General features: G+C 43.1%; 1 protein-coding gene across 1 annotated transcript in view; it reads left to right on the forward strand.

The window, feature by feature from the left end:
- The window catches only part of CAB39L (calcium binding protein 39 like), a 115,648-nt gene extending 104,011 nt beyond the window's left edge, over positions 1–11,637 (forward strand). The window contains 1 exon segment of the mRNA XM_047723387.1: positions 9,253–11,637. Coding sequence (XP_047579343.1) covers positions 9,253–9,432 — 180 coding nt within the window. The 3' untranslated portion in view covers positions 9,433–11,637.
- Positions 11,638–19,853: the final 8,216 nt, after the last annotated feature.

Below are 19,853 nucleotides of genomic sequence, written 5' to 3' on the forward strand. Positions count from 1 at the left end.
TAAAATTGGCAATTGCCATTGAAATATCAATGAGGTATCATTTTACATTCTTTGTAATGGTAAAATGTTTAAGTCTGACAAATCAAATATTGGTAAGGTTGGAGGGCAGTGGAGGCTGTCTATATACTGTAACTTGGTACAACCACTTTGAAGAGCAATTTAGTAAAATAAAGAACTGAATGTACACATATCCTTCAATCCTGAAATCTCATCTCTCAGCAATTTTTTTTTTTAAGTAGGCTCCACACCCAGCAAGAAGCCCAACCACAGGGCTTGAACTCATGACCCTGAGATTAAGACCTGAGCTGAGATCAAGAGTCAGACACTTGAACTGAACCACGCAAGCGCCCCCTCAGCAATTTTTTAGAGACACTCTTCTACATGTGCACAAGGAATCATGTATAAAAATGTTTATCACAACATTGTTTAGAATAGTGTAAAATGAGGGCGCCTGGGTGGCTCAGTGGGTTAAGCCGCTGCCTTCGGCTCAGGTCATGATCTCGGGGTCCTGGGATCGAGTCCCGCATCGGGCTCTCTGCTCAGCGGGGAGCCTGCTTCCCTTCCTCTCTCTCTGCCTGCCTCTCTGCCTGCCTGTGATCTCTGTCTGTCAAATAAATAAATAAAATCTTTAAAAAAAAAAAAAAAAAAAAAAAGAATAGTGTAAAATGAGAAAAAAAAAACCACAAATGGTCATCAAAGGAGATGGGGAAAATAAATTGTGTTATATTTGTACAGTAGCATGTAGTAATGCGTTAAAATTAATCGAGTTATATCGATCAATGTGGGTAAATCCCAAACATCGAGTGGAAAAAACAAACATTAAAAAGATATTATTTAGGGGCGCCTGGGTGGCTCAGTGGGTTAAGCCGCTGCTTTCGGCTCAGGTCATGATCTCGGAGTCCTGGGATCGAGCCCCGCATCGGGCTCTCTGCTCAGCAGGGAGCCTGCTTCCTCCTCTCTCTGCCTGCCTCTCTGCCTGCTTGTGATCTCTCTGTCAAATAAATAAATAAAATCTTTAAAAAAAAAAAAGATTATTTATTTAAAGTTTGAAAACATTCAAAAGAGCACTATATATGGATTCAAACTTATGCAGTTATAGTCTAATAACCTGTATGGGGTTGGTAAATACCAAATTCAGTACAGCAGTCACCTCAGCAGGGAAGGGTAGGGAGGAGGATGGTATCCTGAAGAGGTGACAACAGCCTCCAACTATATCTGTAGTGTTTTATTTTATTAAAAAATCTGAAGGCAAGGGGCACCTGGGTGGCTCAGTGGGTTAAGCCTCTGCCTTTGCCTGAGGTGCATCGGGCTCTCTGCTCAGCTGGGAGCCTGCTTCCTCCTCTCTCTCTGCCTGCCTCTCTGTCTACTTGTGATCTCTGTCTGTCAAATAAATAAAATCTTTTAAAAATAATCTGAAGGCAAGTATGGCAAAAATTTTAGATTTTGATAGAGCACATAGTGGGAACATGAGTGTGATATGTTTTGTTATACTCTGCTCTATGTCAGAATTATTTAATACAAAATAAACGCAATTCAGAAGAACCATAAATTGATGGATGTGGCACTGGAAGATGTCTAAACAGTAGAAATGATAGACCCTCTCAAGACCGCTCAAGAAACTATAGAAGGCTGTGTGTCATGTCCTTCAGCTCCCATGGAATTTTAATATATCCTCCTAGATGAGAACAAGCTTCATTTAATTTTGTTCAAAAATGCAGTATTATGGACATGTTCAGTGGGTGGTCAAATAGAAATAACCTACTTCCGTCCTCAGAATTTGGATCCTCTAATCACTGGACAGAGTAGGTGCATTTAAAAATAGCTGACCACTTGTTTACTTGTATGTGTATGAACTGGGCCTACCGTGTACCCTATGTTTCCACCACCAGAGTATGAACTGAATTGTTCACTTGCCAAAAACAATATTTTGTTATTTAGAAAAAGTAATGAGTCCTAGAGGTTTTTTTTTCCACAGTTGTGTATTAATAGTTGGTTTTTTCCCCCAAAAAAACACCTTCCATAAGGTGCAAAAAATGTGGAACACACTGCTAAAAATGTCTTTGCCAGATTATTTTCATTAGCTTGCCGGTAATTTCAAGGAATTGAATGAGATACCATTTCATGATTTTTTGTGCTGTGGACAAGCAGGATGGTGTGGTGGGAAAGTGCTGGATGGAAGCCAAGAAACCTGGGTCTTTGTTCTGGCTTAGTTGCCACCAGTGACTTTGGGCAAACCCATCTGGATCCATTTCCTCACTTGTAAAGTGCAAGAGTTACATTCAAGTCAGTAGTCTGGTTCTAAGACACTAGGTTCTGGAGACCTTTGTCTCTGTGATCCTGGCTTTTCCAGAGATGTGTCTGATAGGAACTCAAGTATCAGCTATGAGCTGAGCTCCCTTTCCTTTCGCTGTTAACTTCCTTCATAGAAAGACCATGTTGCTACTTCCTACCATCCTTGGGGATGGGGTGGTCTGCACCTTTTGGCTCACCTCTTAGAACTGCTGGAACTCAGGCATGGCCGGGACAGAAATGTTCCCGAGTGTACTACTCCATCACTCAGATCCTAGCAGTTGGCCGCAATAGCTCTTTCCACGAAAACAAGAAGCTCCACCCTCACCCTTTCCAAAATACAACGGCCCGTTTGACAATTCACCTTAAAAAAGGATACAGAACAAGAAACATTAGTTGAGAATCATTTCCGTGTGGTCTTACTGAAAAGAATGCAGAATTACAAATTAATTTGGTGAAAGCCTAACCATCCCGCTTCCTTACCCACTTCCTTAAGGACCTGTTTTTTCAGCAGGCGAACCACTCCAGTCACAATATACCAAATCTAAGTCTACTGACAGAGAAAACCGTTGAGCCAGGTAAATTTAGGAATCAGCTTTAAGCTGATATAATATTAGTAATTTTTTCTAAAAAATGTTAACGGACAGGGAAAAAGTGTTCATATCAACTTAATGTTTCATCAACTATTCTAAATAGCGCAGAGTGCTCAATGGTGGCATGCCTTCATCTGAATTCTTTTTTTCCCCTTATTTCACTGAGTGGTGGAGGAGAAAACGTGAAACCTGACTTCACCTCTCTTTTCTACTTTTTAAAATACTTTCTTTAAAAATTCATAAAATAGGAGCACCTGAGTGGCTCAGTGAGTTAAGCCGCTGCCTTCGGCTCAGGTCATGATCCCAGGGTCCTGGGATCGAGCCCCACATCGGGCTCTCTGCTCAGCAGGGAGCCTGCTTCCCCCCTCTCTGCCTGCCTCTCTGCCTGCCTCTCTGCCTACTTGTGATCGCTGTCTGTCAAATAAATAAATAAAATATTTAAAAATAAAATAAAAATTCATAAAATAATCAAGTCTATATTTATCTATAGAAAGGCTTGTAATGGGTTTTAGTGACCAACTTTATCAACATCACCAAAAAGTATATAAATATATGACTCAGGGTTTGGTTTGATCATCCTGAGGCTGCATATTTATGATATTATTGCTTAGTTTAAAAGATAGAGGAAAATTAAGACTAGTAATATTTATATAGGAAATGTGAATACTATTAGAATAAGACATTTTTAAAAGTGGCTTTTCCGTGTAATTTTGGAATAAATTTGTAGTTTCGTATGTAATCCACAGCTGTGTGCAATTTGTAGATCCCAAAGACTTGGATTCCAAAATGCCAAAGCAGTTGTCAGAACAATAATGTCTATTATTACAGCCCTGACTACTCTTTAAATGGTGATTGGCTCCTTTAATGTAAGAAGAAGCTGTAAATATTAAGAACATATTAAGTGAAAAAGCAATTTACAAACCACCGTGTACACAATGCAAGCCCAGTTTTAAAATATATTTACATATAACTATATGCACAGAATAAAAGGATATACACCAAATGTCACTGTGGTTATCTTTGGGTGGAGGAATTATTTAAGAGATTTTTTTTTTCTTTCTTCTTTGTGTCTCTTTTTCTCTGTTTTCCTAGTTTTCTACATGTGCCACTTTCCTAGTCAGTGTGATGATAAGGATGGTGGCCTAAGGAGGAGGAGGACCTCAGGAGATTCTGGAGATGTTTAGAGCATCCTGAACTTCCGGCCTGCTCTCCTCCTCCATCCTCCCTTCCTTCCCAGGGTTTTTGTTCCTCCCTGCCCAGGTGGTGGGGCCTGGTCTGGTCCTCTTGTGGGCTCATTGGGGCTCACAGACATCTGCCAGCTTACAGAGGTAGGAATCAGGTCCTTCTTTCTTAAACAGGAAAAAATTACAGTCTCTGATCAACACCAGCACGAATTACGTCAAGATATTCTAAACATTACATTGCTCAAGCTCGTATTCATTCAAGAGGGTGAGCCTTTAGAAAGAAAAGGCCTTATTTTATACTTCAGTGGAATGAAATTTTGCTTTGAGTTACTTCCATGTAACGGTCATGGGAGCCCCAGTTTCAAATCCACGTACAAAGCATTCTAGGCTTACAGCATGCCTCACAGACAGTAAGGTAAACAAAACGGAAAACGAGCCTTCCAATGCCTTGTCTATTGCAAATCCCTCTTGACAAAATAGAATTTGAATGAAATGAATGAATGTGTGTGTAAGACACTCTTTTTTTTTTTCTCTTTCATAAAAAGCATTCAGGTTTAAAATAGCGAGCAAAGTATTCGTAGTTTTCTAAGTTAAAAATATTTGAGTTGTGGTCATGATATTTGCCTTTCTCTAACCATACTTGAGAACTCCATAAATCATATTTCTGAAATATGTGTAAATTAAGGGATACAGCCAATAAGACCACACTGTACAAAGAGAAGCCATAGGTAGTTCCATTTGTTTAACTTGTTTGGGGATGGATTGAAAATAGCCATTAAAAAAAAGAAAGAAAGAAAAAGGGTCCAGCAGAGAAAAAAAACAAGAAACTCCCTATACTGGACATGATATTCAGAAGATTTGGTTCATCCTACCTTGATTCAGAAGTGCATTCCTTATAGTACTGGTTCATCTCCAGCCTTCACTGGGGCGGTCAGCCCAACCTCTTCCCCCCGACCCCCCACCCCCACCCCGGGGTATTGTGCACTGATGCCTTCGCTGCCTCTAATCAACAACTCTCTTTAGAGGCAGCACAGTTCAAGAGCCATGAAGAATTAAAATAAGAAAATTTTAAAACCAGAAAACAAATTTAACATTTGTTAGGGGTACAGTGTGGGGATTCAGTGTAGTCAATCCAGTGGCGCCTGACTCCAAACTCTTCTACATTTCACATTTATTTTGGATTGAAACAGAGAAGCTTAGTTTGTCCAATATATTTAATTTTTTTTTAGAAAGAAAGACTGTTATGAGTTATTTATAGAGTTACCACAAAATGCCAGACAATTTCTACCTAAAACTTCACAGCAACTCCCTTGTAAACAAACAGTAACCACAGGAACCACGAATTTGGCTTCAGCAAAGGATTTTCTGACATACTGCTGATAGGTATGATATAAAGGTCAGGCATTCTAACAATGTAAACCAGTCAGGGGTCCTTTTTAAAACATATATAAATAACAATTTTACTGTATTGTAGTAACCTAAACTTCACCATTCTAACCATTTTAAAGTGTACAGTTCAGCGGCATATAGCATATTTACAGTGTTACATGACTATCATCACTATCTAGTTCCAGAACATATTCCTCACCCCAAAAGGAAACCCTGTACCCATTAGGCAGTTACTCCTCGTTTTCCCATACTGGCATTTCCTAATCTGCTTTTGGTCTCAATGGATTTGCCTCTCCTGGGTATTTCATATAAATAGAATTATACTGTATAGCCTCTTGAGTCTGCTTTCTTTAACATGTTTTTAAGGTTCACCCATGTTGTAATATGATCAATATTTCAATCAGTTTTATGGCTGAATAGTATTCCATTGTATGGATATGCCACAATTTGTTCATCAGTTGATGGACTTTTGGCTGTTGTGAACAGTGCTGCTACAAACATTTGTGTACAAGTTCTTATTTGAACAGAGTTTTTTTCAATTATTTTAATCCACAGTTTAATCCATACTTTGGAATGGAATTTTCAGTCTTACAGTAATTAAATGTGTAATTTATTGAGGTACTGCCAAATTGTTTACCACAGAGCGTGCACTATTTTACACACCCACCAGCAGTGTAATTGTACAGGGTTCCAATTTCTCCCCTTCCTGACCAATTTGTGTTGTTTTCAGTTTTTTTTTATTGTAGTCATCCTAGTGCCTGTGAAGTGACACTCCGTTGTGGTTTTGATTTGCATTTCCCTAATGACTAATAATGTTGAGTGTTTTTTCATGTGCTTATTGGCCATTTACATATCTTCTTTGGAGAAATGTCTGTTCAAGTCCTTTACCCCTTTTTAAAAAGTTTTTGCTGTTGTTGTTGTTGTTGTTGAATTGTAAGGGGTCTTTATATTTTCTGGATACTAGGCATTGCTCATACATATGACTCACAAATATTTTCTCTCATGCTGTGTGCTGTCTTTTCACTCTCTTGATAATGTCCTTTGATACACAGAAGTTTTACATTTTGATGTTCAGTTTATCTGTTTTTTTTTTCTTTTGTTGTTCATGCTTTTGATGTCATAGCTAAGAAACCATTGCTGAATCCAAGGTCATGAAGATAGAGCCCTATATTTTCCTTTGAAAGTTTTATTAGCTCTTATATTAAGGTCTTTGATTGATTATGCGTTAATTTTTGTTTCCAGTGTGAGGTAGATACCAGTTGCCTGGAGCTGCCATAACAAAGTACCATAGACTGAATGAGTTAAGACAACAGAAGTTTATTGTCTCAGCAGGGGTGGGTCCTTTTGGAGAGGTTCACCCTGAAAATCTGTTCTATGCTTACCTCCTAGCTTCTGGTGATTGCCAGCAATCTGTGGGATTCCTTGGATTCGTAACTGCAATATCTGTCTTCATCTTCATCTTTACATCTGTGCATCCCCATGTGTCTCTTTGTCCTAATTTTCTTCTTCTTATAAGGATACTACTCATTGAATTAGGACCCACCGTAATCTAGTATGAACTCATCTGGATTTGATTATGCTTGTAATAAGGTCATATTTATAAGTTCCAAGGATTAGGACTTAAACATTCATATTTTTGAGGGGACACAGTTCAACCCCATACATGTGGTGTATGATATTGACTGATTTTATTATGTTGAACCTCCTTTATATTTCTAGAATTCCATTTGTTGAGGGCATATAATTCTTTTAATATGATGTTAGATTCAGGCTGCTTGTATCTTAGGGAGGATTTTTTACATCTTTATTCATAAAGGATATTGGTCTCTAGTTTTCTTGTCATGTCTTTGTCTGGCTTTGGCATTAGGTTAAGGCCAGCCTCATAGCATGAATTAGGAAGTGTTCCCTTCTCTTTTATTTTTTGGAAAGAATTTGGAAAGAATTTGAAATAGACTGTTAATTCTTCTTTAAAATTTGTAGAATTTACCAGTGAAGTCATTTGGTCCTGGGCTTTTCTTTGTTGGGAACCAATTCAATCCCCTCATAGAAATTTTTAAAAATCACTAAGAGAATACTATGAATAATTGTAGTGTAATCTAACCAACAAATTTGATAATGTAAATGAAATGGACAATCCCTAGGAACTTACATATATATAAGTAAGCAAATGTTATGTTCACTTTCTCTGCTGGACCCTTTTTTTTAAAATGGCTATTTTCAGTCAGAAAAATCTGATTCATGGATGAGCTTGCATGTCACACAGTAAACTCAGAAATCTAATGTTATGTTCACCTCCTTCGACACTCCACAGTCTTTTCTTACCCTCTCATAGGGCCTTAACATCCTGTGTATTCTTTTCTTTCTTCATGATTGCTGAGATCAAGCAATGATTGAGGGCTCAAGTTTTTAGCCTTCACTTTCCCCCATAACCCATCCTTGTCCATAGTGTGTTTAGAGGATGCACTGCTGGAAGTCTGGGATGGGGCAGGGGGCCCTGGTGGTAAAACACTCAACCCTTCAGAGGAGTGAGATGCCCAGAACATGAAACCATAGAGCTGTATATAAGAGTCACATAATTTTGGGGGTTTTCTCATGTCATCATATATATACCATCTAACTTAGAAGTGTGTCCATTGAAAAACATTACACCAATCAGTATTATAGTTTTGAGTTACTGTGTCCTGTTATTATAGCCATTGCTGTCTTTTATAGTACAGCTGAGTTACTAGTCTAGGATAATGGTTTCAACAGGAGTGCACGTAAGAATCTTTTATGAACTTCAGAAAAATACAGAATGCCAGACCTCCAGCCCAGATCTGCTGAGTTGGAATCTCTGGGAGATGGAGGCTGGAAAATTGTAAATTTTAAACCTCCACATTAATAAGGAAAGAATATCGTTGGTGACCTCCAGGGAGGGCAGATGAGAGGGGAACTCTGCATCTTTGTCTTTTTTGAATTTTTCAGCCCGATGAATATATTACCTGTTCAAAAACTAAATTGTAAAAAAAAAAAAAAAGTGCACTCAAATACTACATGTTGTTTATGTGTGTGTGTGTGTGTGTGTGTGTGCGCGCGCGCGCACGCGCTCGCGTGTGTGTAGGTGTATGTATACACACGTATGTCGTAGGAGAAAAAGGATAAAAACATGCTTCGGGATGGAAGCACACTGCTCAAGGGGATGAGGACAGATGGAAAGTGAGAGTTTGCATCTATTTCTAGTGTTTTATTCCTTTAAAAAGAGATTAGAAGTAAAATGGCAAAAATCTGCTCAAGTTGTTGGTGAGTATATTGGTGTCTGATGTTCTTTTCTGTTGGAAAGATTGTATCGTTAAGAACATATAAACATATAAACATTTAAGACATTTAAAATCAAAACAAAGTGGGGCGCCTGGGTGGCTCAGTGGGTTAAGCCTCTGCCTTCGGCTCAGGTCATGATTTCAGGGTCCTGGGATCGAGCCCCGCATCGGGCTCTCTGCTCGGCCAGGAGCCTCCTTCCTCCTCTGTCTCTGCCTGCCTCTCTGCCTACTTGTGATCTCTGTCAAATAAATAAATAAAATCTTAAAAAAAAAATCAAAACAAAGTAAAAGTAAAAACTGTTCACAGTAGCGCTGATGAGTTCCCAGCTGGCTCTCCAGAACAGGCTCTGGATGGGGAGCTACGGATTTTCATCAATAGGGAAGCATAACGTGGGGCTTCTGTATTTTACCAACACAAGTAGCACAGGGAACCCCGAGTAGGGTCTGTGTTGTCTCTGGTGTGCGTTCCCTGTCTGAGGTATTTGTTTCTTTTCATTTCAGGTGTTTGTGGCCAGTCCTCACAAAACACAGCCTATTGTGGAGATCCTACTAAAAAATCAACCCAAACTCATTGAGTTTCTGAGTAGCTTCCAAAAGGAAAGGACGGACGATGAGCAGTTCAGTGATGAGAAGAACTACCTGATTAAACAGATCCGGGACTTGAAGAAAACCACCCCTTGACGGTCTCAGCCACTCTCCCGCCACAGTCACTGTCTCATTTGTTCAGTTTGTACAGAAAGTGTTATTTCAAAAAGTAATTGTTCTCGGGAAGGCTTCGGAGGAGATACCTGGTTTTTCTCAGTTCATTGTTCAGGGTAGATATAATATAAACATTTGAATGAAAAAAATGATTAACCTAGAATAATGTATTCATTTGAATCAAGTCTGTGATGATTTATGTGAAATCAGAGTCACTGTCTTAGACGTTGATAAAAACAGCTTTAACCCTTTGTTGACAAAAGGCAGCAGGGCCGAGGGCTTGCAGACCGGAGCCCTGAGTCACCACAGGCCACCAAGTAGAAGCCCGAATGACGGGCATCCCTGAGCCCTCAAGGTTATGTTCTCCTCAGAGAACTGGGGATGGGGGCGAGAGGCGCAAAGCCATTCCACCCATCTGCACTTGGACGTACAGATATCTTCTTCTTTTTTTTAACGTTATGTTAGTCCCCATACAGTTCATCATTAGTTTTTGACATACGGATTTCTCATGGTGCTGAAAGCTCTGGCAAGATAAGGCCTGTGTTTTCAGTCATCACAAGTCCTTGTTCCCTGCCCGTCTGCTTTTGACCGTGACTAACTTCCTAGGGAAGCACAGGCCTCTCCCTGCTTACAGTCCCACTCAATGACCTGAGCCCCCTCCGAGCAGTTATCCTCAGCACCCCACTCCTGGCATACCCCCTGCATCCACAGTCCAGGTAGCCAGGAACTGGCTTGGCCAAAGTAGGACAGATCAGCTCAGCAGGGGTCACGGGGACATAGGGGACCCGCGGGTATGACCTGCTCACTTGAGAACTTGGAACAGATGGTGTAGGACCACAGCTCTAACAGTAATAAACACTGTCATTTCGCTCTGACTCCTGGAGTATTAGGGAATGTTTGGAATATTTCATTCCTATCATTATGGGAGAATTCTTTCATGGTGAAAGTGTGCTTAGAGTAGGAATCATTGCATTGGGATGCCTCACGTGTACAAAACTGTGGGTCCAGGGGGTTAGCCCGCTTTTATAGACAAGGGAACTTTGCCATTGGGAGGGCAAATGAGTAAATGTGTGAAAAACTTCTCAGAGGACTAAAATTTATCTTTTCAGTTTATTTTCCAATTAGCTGGCACTCTAGTTTCCCATCAAAGCTTTCATCAAAAAGGTAGAAAACCTACAACAATATGGTCTCAAATATTCTCTTGCATACTGGTATGAGTAAGGACTTAATTTGTGTTCTTTAAAAAAGGCATGGGCCAAAAACAACAAAAAAGGCTGTGGTTTATTTCAGACATCAAGTGTATAAAAAGAAATTTTAAAGCTATATTTACAAGACATTAGGGGTATAACGATTAATGTGTATTTTTTCAGAATTCTGTTTCCAAGTTGTGAGTTGTGGCCTTCTGTAAGGACGCTTGCTTTATAGAATATCGTGTGCTGTGTTCTTCAACCAGGTGTTTCTCCACGAGAGAGGGAAGGGTGCTTCTCCTGGGGTCATTCTCCAGGATCAGTGCCCTCTGTAGATTTTCTATCTGAAGAATTAGCTGGCAGGCCTTCACCCCTCTCGGCAGGGGCCCAGCGTGGACCCTGAGGCATATAGAGTGGGCCCCGAGGGACACGTTCTGGCCAGCGTCAACATGGAGGGTCAGCCCATAGCCAACTGATGACCTTCATTCTTTACTCACTGAAGTCAGATCATTTTTATAATGTTTCCTGACAGTCCAGAGTCTTAGAATCTGACTTTTCTGGTTTTACTTACTTGGTTAAAAGAGAAGACCGTAAATATTAAAAAAAGAGAGAGAGAAGGCTCAATAACCATTGGTAGTTTATGGTTGCTAACACTGTTCCACAACATCTTAGGACACATGTTTCTATTTGGAAAGCAAGGCCTTTGATAAATAAAACATTGAATTAGTTCTTTGCTTGCAAGTCCTTATTCTAGTTCAGTACCCATCAGAAAGGAAACTGGAGCCTAAGAGGCATTAATGAAGTAGCTGGGGTTTTGTGTGATACAAATTTGTAAATTATTAATGGGAAAGGGGGGGAGCAAGACGCTCACAGTCAAAATATGTTTGCACAAAATTCACTGTAAATATTGTGAGAATCGAAATTTGAGAAGTCCTATTTAATAAGCTATTTCGAAACACACATTTAAATAAAGACTGACTAAATAAAAAGGTGCCACACACTGCTTGGTCAGTTTCGTTCCTCTGCATGTGGCTGGTCTGTGCTCCTGCCCCCATTCCAGACAGGGAGCACAGGGGGAGGGCAGGCTGGCCTCTGGGGGGGTGCTCGAGCTGTCCAGAGACCCCACACCATTTTCCTTGGCACTTGGTTAACTCCATGACCCTGTTGCTGTCCTGTTGTCCAAGTGAGGCTGTCACTGCCGGAGCTGTACCTGCCTGCCACCAAATACATCACAGCCAGAGGCACTCCCATTTTATATTTGAGGCTCTGAGCAGTTTAACTCCCCCAGACTGCACGGACTACACCTGGATACAAACTGATGGTGGCCTGAGGCCAAAGTCTGCTCTTCCTCCCTTGTTGATCCTCAAGCCTGGGAAAGAGGGGAGGTCAAGGGTGTCAGGAAGTGTTCTGTGCCCTTCACTGCGGCCAGGAGGCTCCTGGGGGTCAGTCCCAGAGTGAGCCATCAGGGATTGAGATCATGATTTTCTTGGACAAGACTCTCGGCTAAAGCCAGGCATCTGCCCAGATGTTAGGATTACTCCTGGAGAAAAGGCCAGGGGGCACACGGCCCTTGTGCAACCTTTCTCAACTGTCAGCCTCCACAGGTTCTCTTCCTGGCGGTTCTGGGGCAGCATATACACTGAGGAAGAGTGGCAGAGCCTTTTGAAAGCCTCTGTGACCAGCCAGACTGGTTTGAGTGACACAAAGCTGCATGGAGCCATAGTACTCTCTGGAAAGTACACAAGACCCGGAAGAGATCATAATAATGTAAAAGAAAATGAAACTGGAAAGTTGCTACAATATTTTTAATATGAAAAGAGAAAGGTTTCAAAGTAGATTCACAGATCTTTCTAGTCTACTTGTATTAGAGGAAATTAAGATTTTATATCTTCTATTTTTTGTTTGTTTGTTTTCTCTGAAACACTATGTGTGTTATGTTTGGCATGAAATCACCAACTTTCTGTTTATGTTCTTTCAGGAAGGTTTTGGATACAGCAGTGGGCCCTGCAGTTGGACAAAGGTCCGAAACCTATAAAGCTAGACTGTGGTCTTCCTAAGAAGATTGAAAAAAAGTGAAGAGGGATGTGAGCAAGGACACAGTGTTGTTTTTAAAATACAGAAAGTGCTTGTATGTCACTACTGTAGTGAAGCAAAAGAAAAACATGATAAGCCTGGCTGGCACTAGGCCTCCATATCCACTTCACAGAGGAGAACACTAAATTATAGAAAGGGTGAGGACTTTGCTCCATATCAGACAGCCAGCGGCAGAGCCAGGATTTAGGGAGAGGTCTGACCCCAAAGCCATATCTTTGGAAACTAGGATGCATACCCAGGCAGCCTCCCTCCCGGCAGACCTGCTCTTCAGCTCTCCACCCCAGGAGGGGTAGACCCTTCCCTCATCATGGCCTCCAAGGAAAAGCGAGAATCCTGAATTCCAGGGCTCAAGGATAACTCAGCGAAAAGACTTCCAAAGCTAGATTCATTGAAGGAGGTCAAATTTGTTCCTCTTGGTTGTCTCATGTTTGGAAGATCAAATTAGACCTATAGGATAAGGAACTCAATCTTGAATTTCTCCACCATTTTGAGCAATCCCTTGACTCTATGCCAGTATTCATTTCAGACTGTAATACTGCACTTGCTTTTGTTTTCTTGGCTTGCTTTTTCAGCTGGACATAAGATTGGCTTAGATTTCCTGATAGGAGTGGTTGCTGCCCAGCCAGCCATTCTTCCATCTCACATTCATCCCATGGCCCAGTGCCACAGAACCGCCACGAGGCAACAGTCTGATGGACACACATCTGATTCCTGTCAGGAGGGGGGTGTATGACGAATGACACCGTACCATCAAGTCACAAGGCCACATAAAATTCACAACTCCATTACCATCAATTAATTCAATACTGATCATAGATTAATCACTACACTGTGAGTCATCTATGTTACTTTAAAAAACTGTGATCATGGGGGATCATTAGGGGAACACGTTGTAATACACATTAATTTGTCTTTTAGGGAAGGTTGGAAAACATGAGTCCCCCTCAAGTTTAGTTCTGAAATGTAAAGCCCAAAGCAGGGACACCTGGGTGGCTCAGTTGTTAGGCATCTGCCTTCGACTTGAGTCATGATCTCAGGGTCCTGGGATTGAGTCCCACATTAGGTGCCCTGGTTAGTGGGGAGCCTGCTGCTCCCCCTGCTTGTGCTCTCTTTTTCTCTCTCTGACAAATAAAATCTTTAAAAAATAAATAAATAAAGCCCAACTAAAATATTTCTTTATCCAATCATGTGTTTACTCCTTTAACCTAGCATCCACTGAGCTAATTCTCCATACCTTCAGGGGTTGATCAGGGAACAACCACAGAGTGACACACCCAGATTACCACAGGGAAACGACCTTGCACACTGACCCTGAGTCAGCAAAGGAAGGGCAGGCAGACAAACCTGGAGGTCATGAGGAAGCTCTGTAATCTTCCATCATCCCGAATGCGGCTGACCTCAGGACAAGACGGCACAATTCACGGTGGAGCTATCCAGGCTGAACCCTGACACACAGAAGCTGAAGAAGGAGGTGCAGGGGGATGTCCCCCACAACCCAATGCAAGGTGAGCTACAACAGCCCCTGTGCTGACCTTCCTGGTGTAAAGATGGTGGCCACTTCTCTTCCCCTGGCAACTCTGACAACGTGCCCTTGAGACCAGTGCAAATTCATTAGTCCTGGAAACATGTTTCAGCTTTGCTGAATCAACACATTGCAAACCCACCACTAAGGGAACTGTTTCCACATCTACTTATTGTCCTTTCTCTCTCAAATGACGGAGAGTTTTGCACACAGTGGAACGACACAGGGTTGGGGGTTGCCACACCTGGACTTAAGCCCCCCTCCACTACTAGCTCTTCGATTCTGAGAATCACTGAGCTTCAGCTTCCTGCCCAAAAAGTGAGGCAAAGAGACCTGCCTCAGAGGACGGCTCTGGAAGTGAGGCACTCACAAACATTATGCGAGGGGCCAGCACAGGAGATGCCCCCTGTCCGCTCTCTCCACCATCCCCAGGGCCTGTAGGCTCTCCAGGCAGAAGGGGCCACAGGGGTACGGAGCCTGGCATGGTCGGAGCCTGGTGTGGTTGGAACGTGGCATGGTCAGAGAATGACGAGGCACATGTCCTGTGTGTCAGGTATGTGGACACGCGGAGAGGGCTGGGAGGGGAATCTTGAAAGCATCCTAAGGGCTTAATACCATCATCAAAGCAGCTATTTGCTGAGTTAGCACCTGCTTTGGGTCAGCCCCTACTCTACGTGCTTCATGAATACTAAACTCAGTCTTCAGAACCCCCGCAGGAGGCATGTGCTCCATATCCTAATTTTGCAGACGCAGAAACAGAGGCATGGAGAGGGTCACTTGCCCAAGATCGTACAGTGAGCACATGGCTGAGCAGGATTCAAACCCAGAACCCAGAGGCAGGAGCTGCAATTCAATATTGGCCACACCTAGTGCTGCACCATTTCTAGAAGATAAGGGTGAGGAAGAGGGTGCCTCACAGGCCTGTGGCTGTGGTGACATGCCCAACGACATGCCCAACCGAGGGGCAGAGCTGAGAGATGGTGAGGGCAGCTCTGGACAGTCTGGTGTGGACCTGTCTGGGCAGCAGGTGGATACATGAGTCTGGAGCTCAAGAACGGTATTGAGTACAGGACAGGCGGGGCTAGGTAGGGAGAAATAGTTAGGGGCTACATGATCAGGCTCCCAGAAATCCCCAAAATGCAGAGGTGTAAGGGAACCAGAGATAAGGGAACAAACCAGAACACCTTGCTCCAGGCATCAGAAGGGAGGGGTCTCGTTTTATGACCGTCACCTTTTATCAACAAAGAATAACCAGACCCCAAAGAAGAGGTAAGCCATTAAAGCTGTTATCACCAGTCCTTACTCAGACCAAGACGTCACAAGAATGTTAAGGACACAGGCTCCCCGGTCAGTTCTAAATAGAAGACTTGTCAGCAGAGGCCCCACCCTGGCAACCCTATCAGGACCCCTCTCCTGAGAGCTTTTTATCCTTGCTCAATAAAACTCGAATGGATCATGCTACTCACTCCCCTTTGTCTGTGAGAGTCACTCTTCAACTGCGTGAGACGAGAACCTCGCTCTCCTGCTTCCATGTGGGCCAGTCACTCTGATCTGGGGGGTCCCCGAAGTCCATGTGACGAGGAAGCATCCACTCTGTCTGTAGTTTGGGCCTCAGAATGCACCCAGTCCTTCACCCAGGTTCCACGTGTACTCTTTCGTTCTCTGTAGCTGTGTCCTGATTGAGGGCTTTCTCCTCCCTCCTAGCAGAGGCTCAGGAGGAAACCCCCATGTTCTTCCCCTGCAGCCTCCCCCCTTTCTTCAGTGAGGGGTGAGGGCTGCTGGTGCTGCACCCCCGCCCCTAGGTCCTTCCTCCCTGACGCTTCCCGTCCTTTCTAGCTGTCCACCAGCACCCCCACGGCCGCATCCATCCGAGTCTGTCTCATGCAGTAAGCTATGTTGGCCAGAGCTGCTCAGTAAGAGGCTTGGTATTTCCCTTGCCTTAAAGACCAGGCTGACATACCTTCCAAAAAGTACCACTGGGACAACAAGTGGTTGACCCCCCAGCCAGGCCTGTTTCCCCAGCTCCCACCTCGAGAGGCCCCCGGCCAGGACACCAGCTTCAGGAACAAAGGCAAGGCCCTAACGGCAGACTGCTGTTCCTGCTGGGAGGGGGGGGGTTGGGGGGAAGCAGCCTCTGCTGTTTTCTGGGCACTGAGCATGACATTCACGTGGCTGCGACCTGGCCCAGCGGCATGAATGAGACCCTGTGCTGCCCAGCGTGTGGGAGGAAGGAGGAGGGTGTGCCTGTGGCCGCTTTGCAGCGTCTGGCAGCACCAGGCCGCCCTTTACCTTGACCGGGGCATTTCCAAGCAGAGTGGCTGTTTTCCGTTGTCAGTTTGCTGTGCCTGTCTGCATCCCGGAGCAGTCAGTGGCCTAAGCAGCCAGGAAACTGGCAGCTAGAGGCGGGGGCCAGGAAAGGAGGGTGCTTGTCGCATTGTCACACTGTCACACTGTCGCTGTCAGGAAAGGCTCAGTATCTGGCCCTGGCCTTGTGGTGGGGAGCTAGAGTCTGCCCTGAGCTGCCCGTGGAGACACAGTGAAGAGCTGGCCGGCAGCCTCACTGGAGTTGATCTCCGGGTGTCCCTGCAGCTCCTCCCCCGTCCCCCGGCCATCAGGGAGGAGTCTGTGGGAATCAATTCACCGTGGAAAGGTCTTCCAGGATGGCCCCGAGGCTGGGGCTGTGGACTTCGAGACTGCACCATGCACGGAGTGCCTGCCCAGCCCGGCAAAAACCCTTCCCGCTGTCAGCCCTTCTCTCCCTCCACACTCCGGGTGAGACTGTGAACACTGCCTAAACTCAGGGACAGCAACAAGATTTTGGTCTGACCCTGCCCAGGGGCTGCTTGTGAGGGTCCAAAAGCAGTAGACCACCAGGGAAACCCCAGCCCATTAACCCGAGTTCACAGCCTCTGTTCCCTTTCCCGCTCTACAGGCTCATGTGCTTGATTTTCCTCAGGCTGGGAGAGGGGACATCCTGACATTTCCAGGATTAACCCAAAGGTATTTACCCTGAAGGCCTTTCCTTCATCTCTTCTCAGACAGTGTTCTCCAGCTTATCACAGTCCACCATCTTCGTTGCTCTTTCTCCACCATCTTTTTTTTTTTTTAAGATTTTATTTATTTATTTGACAGAGAGAGATCACAAGTAGGCAGAGAGGCAGGCAGAGAGAGGCGGGGGGAAGCAGGCTCCCGATGTGGGGCTCGATCCCAGGACCCTGGGATCATGACCTGAGCCAAAGGCAGAGGCTTTAACCCACTGAGCCACCCAGGCGCCCCTCTCCACCATCTTTTTTCCTGCTCTGCCATCCAACCTGGAGAGGTCGCCCTAACTGAAAAAAATCTATCACTTGACCGTATTACTTTCTAGCCATGATCTTTTCTCCTCCAGTCTTTTACAGTACCCTAACTCATCTTAGAGCAATCTCTTCTCTTGGCTCAGAGTGACCAAATCGTAGGACTGGAAGGGACCTGGGTTAGTTAGGACCTTTTCCACTGCAGGTAAGAAACACACTTCTAATAAGCTTAAGCAAAAATAAATGAATAAATACACACACACACACATACACATACACACATACCTATATACATACATACATATGTAAAAATCTTCACATAACTGGGAACTCCACAAATTGTATACCGGTTTCAGGCATGGTTACTCAAATTACACTCTTTCCCCTGCTCTCTTGTGTATGATTCTTGGACAGGATGTGTCCACATGGTGAGAAAGTAGCCACTGGTGTTCCCAAACCAACATGCTTTGGGCACATGATTTAGAAGGAAGAGAGAAACACTCCTCTATCCCCGGTGCTCATTTGTCACATCTCCTAACAGCACTCTAACAGTCTCTATTTATGTCTCATGCTCATCCCTGGAAATTTTTTATTTCTATTTCTATTTCTAGAAATTTTATTTTTATTTCTATTTCTAGATATGCTTGGTCACATGCCCACCCTCCTGGGCTGGGGAGCAGGAGAAGGTGTTGGGGAATGAAGGAACAGGGCACTGTCATTAAAAGTCCCACTGACACTGTCTCTAGTGGGGACAGAATGGGTCCCCAAGAAGAGGATACTGACAGAAGACTGAAGTCATCTTTCTTAACTGGAATGAACACTTGTTTCCCACTCATTTGAATGATTAGGGCTCTCTACCCGCTGACCCCACTCATCTTTCCTCACATAGAATTGCACCTGCTCTGTCTCTGTCGCCAACCCTTTCCCTCTATGGGATGTTTCAAGACTGCAGAAAAGTCCAGAAGAGTGTCTGGCAAAATGATTCCTGCTGTCATAAGGTTTCCAGTCCCCACTACCCGCCGTTGCAAAAGCCCAGCTCTCTGGCCCCTCTGAGCGCACCTGTAGCTTTCATTGGCCCTTTTCCTATTCTTCGTAAAGTTTATCTTATTACCCCTATGTTCATTACAAAACACTTAGGAGATACAAAGAAGCAAAAAGTAAATAATTAAATCAACATGTAATTCACTATTCAGAGGCAACAGTTGTCAACCACGCTATCATTTCAGCCTTTTTGGATGCAAAACTTTTGTTTACAAAAATAGAATCATGATATGCAACTTAATAAAGAGACAAAAAAAAAACACAGGCAAAGGACTTGAATAAATATTTCTCCAAAGAAGATATACAACAGGCTAGTAAGCACCTGCAAAGATTGCCAACATCTTTCGTCATCAGGGAAACACAAATCAAAACCATAATGAGATACCACTTCCAGGAATGACTAGAAGTAAAAAGTCCAATAATAACAGGTGTTGGCCAGGATGTGGAGAAACCAGAACCCTCTCACACTGCTGGTAGAAATGTAAAATGGTGTCACTGTTGTGGGAAAGAACCTGACAGTTTCTCAAGTGATTAAGCATAGCTTTCATATGACCCAGCAATTTCACTCTTAAGTATACACCTGAGAGAAATGAAAACGTATGTGTATGCAGAAACTTCTACACAAATGTCTATAAGAGCCAAAAGTTCTAAACAAGTTAAATGTCCATCAGCTGATCAATGAATATACAAAGTGTGGTATTCATTATTCATTTATATTCCTTACAATTATTATTCATTTATATTCATTACCATCAATTATATTCATTACCATTATTCAACCACAAATACTGAAGGACTGGTACCTGCTACAACATGGACGAACCTTGAAAGCATTATGCAAACCCAAAGAAGTCAGCCGTAAAAGATCACACTATATGATTCTATTCATTAAATCTAGAGACAAAGGTTAATGGTTACATAAGCTGAGGAGGGCAGGGGGAGGGTTATAGGGAGATACCAGGTCAATAGTAAAGACACAGTGTTTCTTTTTGAGGTGATGAAAATGTTCTAAAATTGACTCTAGCAATGGTTGCAGATACCTTTAATATACCTAAAAATCATCAAACTGTACATTTTAAAGAGTGAATTGCATGGTATGTGAATTATATCTCAACAAAGCTATTAAGTTTAAAAACAGAATCATGATAGATACAGTTTTGTAAATTGTTTTTATTACTTAACAGCTCATGAATGTATACACTACTTAATAATGTTCTGAATTTTTAGTGGCTGTGTAGTATTCCACTGCATAATTTACCAGACCAA

The sequence above is a fragment of the Lutra lutra genome, chromosome 3 (genome assembly GCF_902655055.1).
Source record: "Lutra lutra chromosome 3, mLutLut1.2, whole genome shotgun sequence".
In the NCBI taxonomy this organism is placed as follows: domain Eukaryota; kingdom Metazoa; phylum Chordata; class Mammalia; order Carnivora; family Mustelidae; genus Lutra; species Lutra lutra.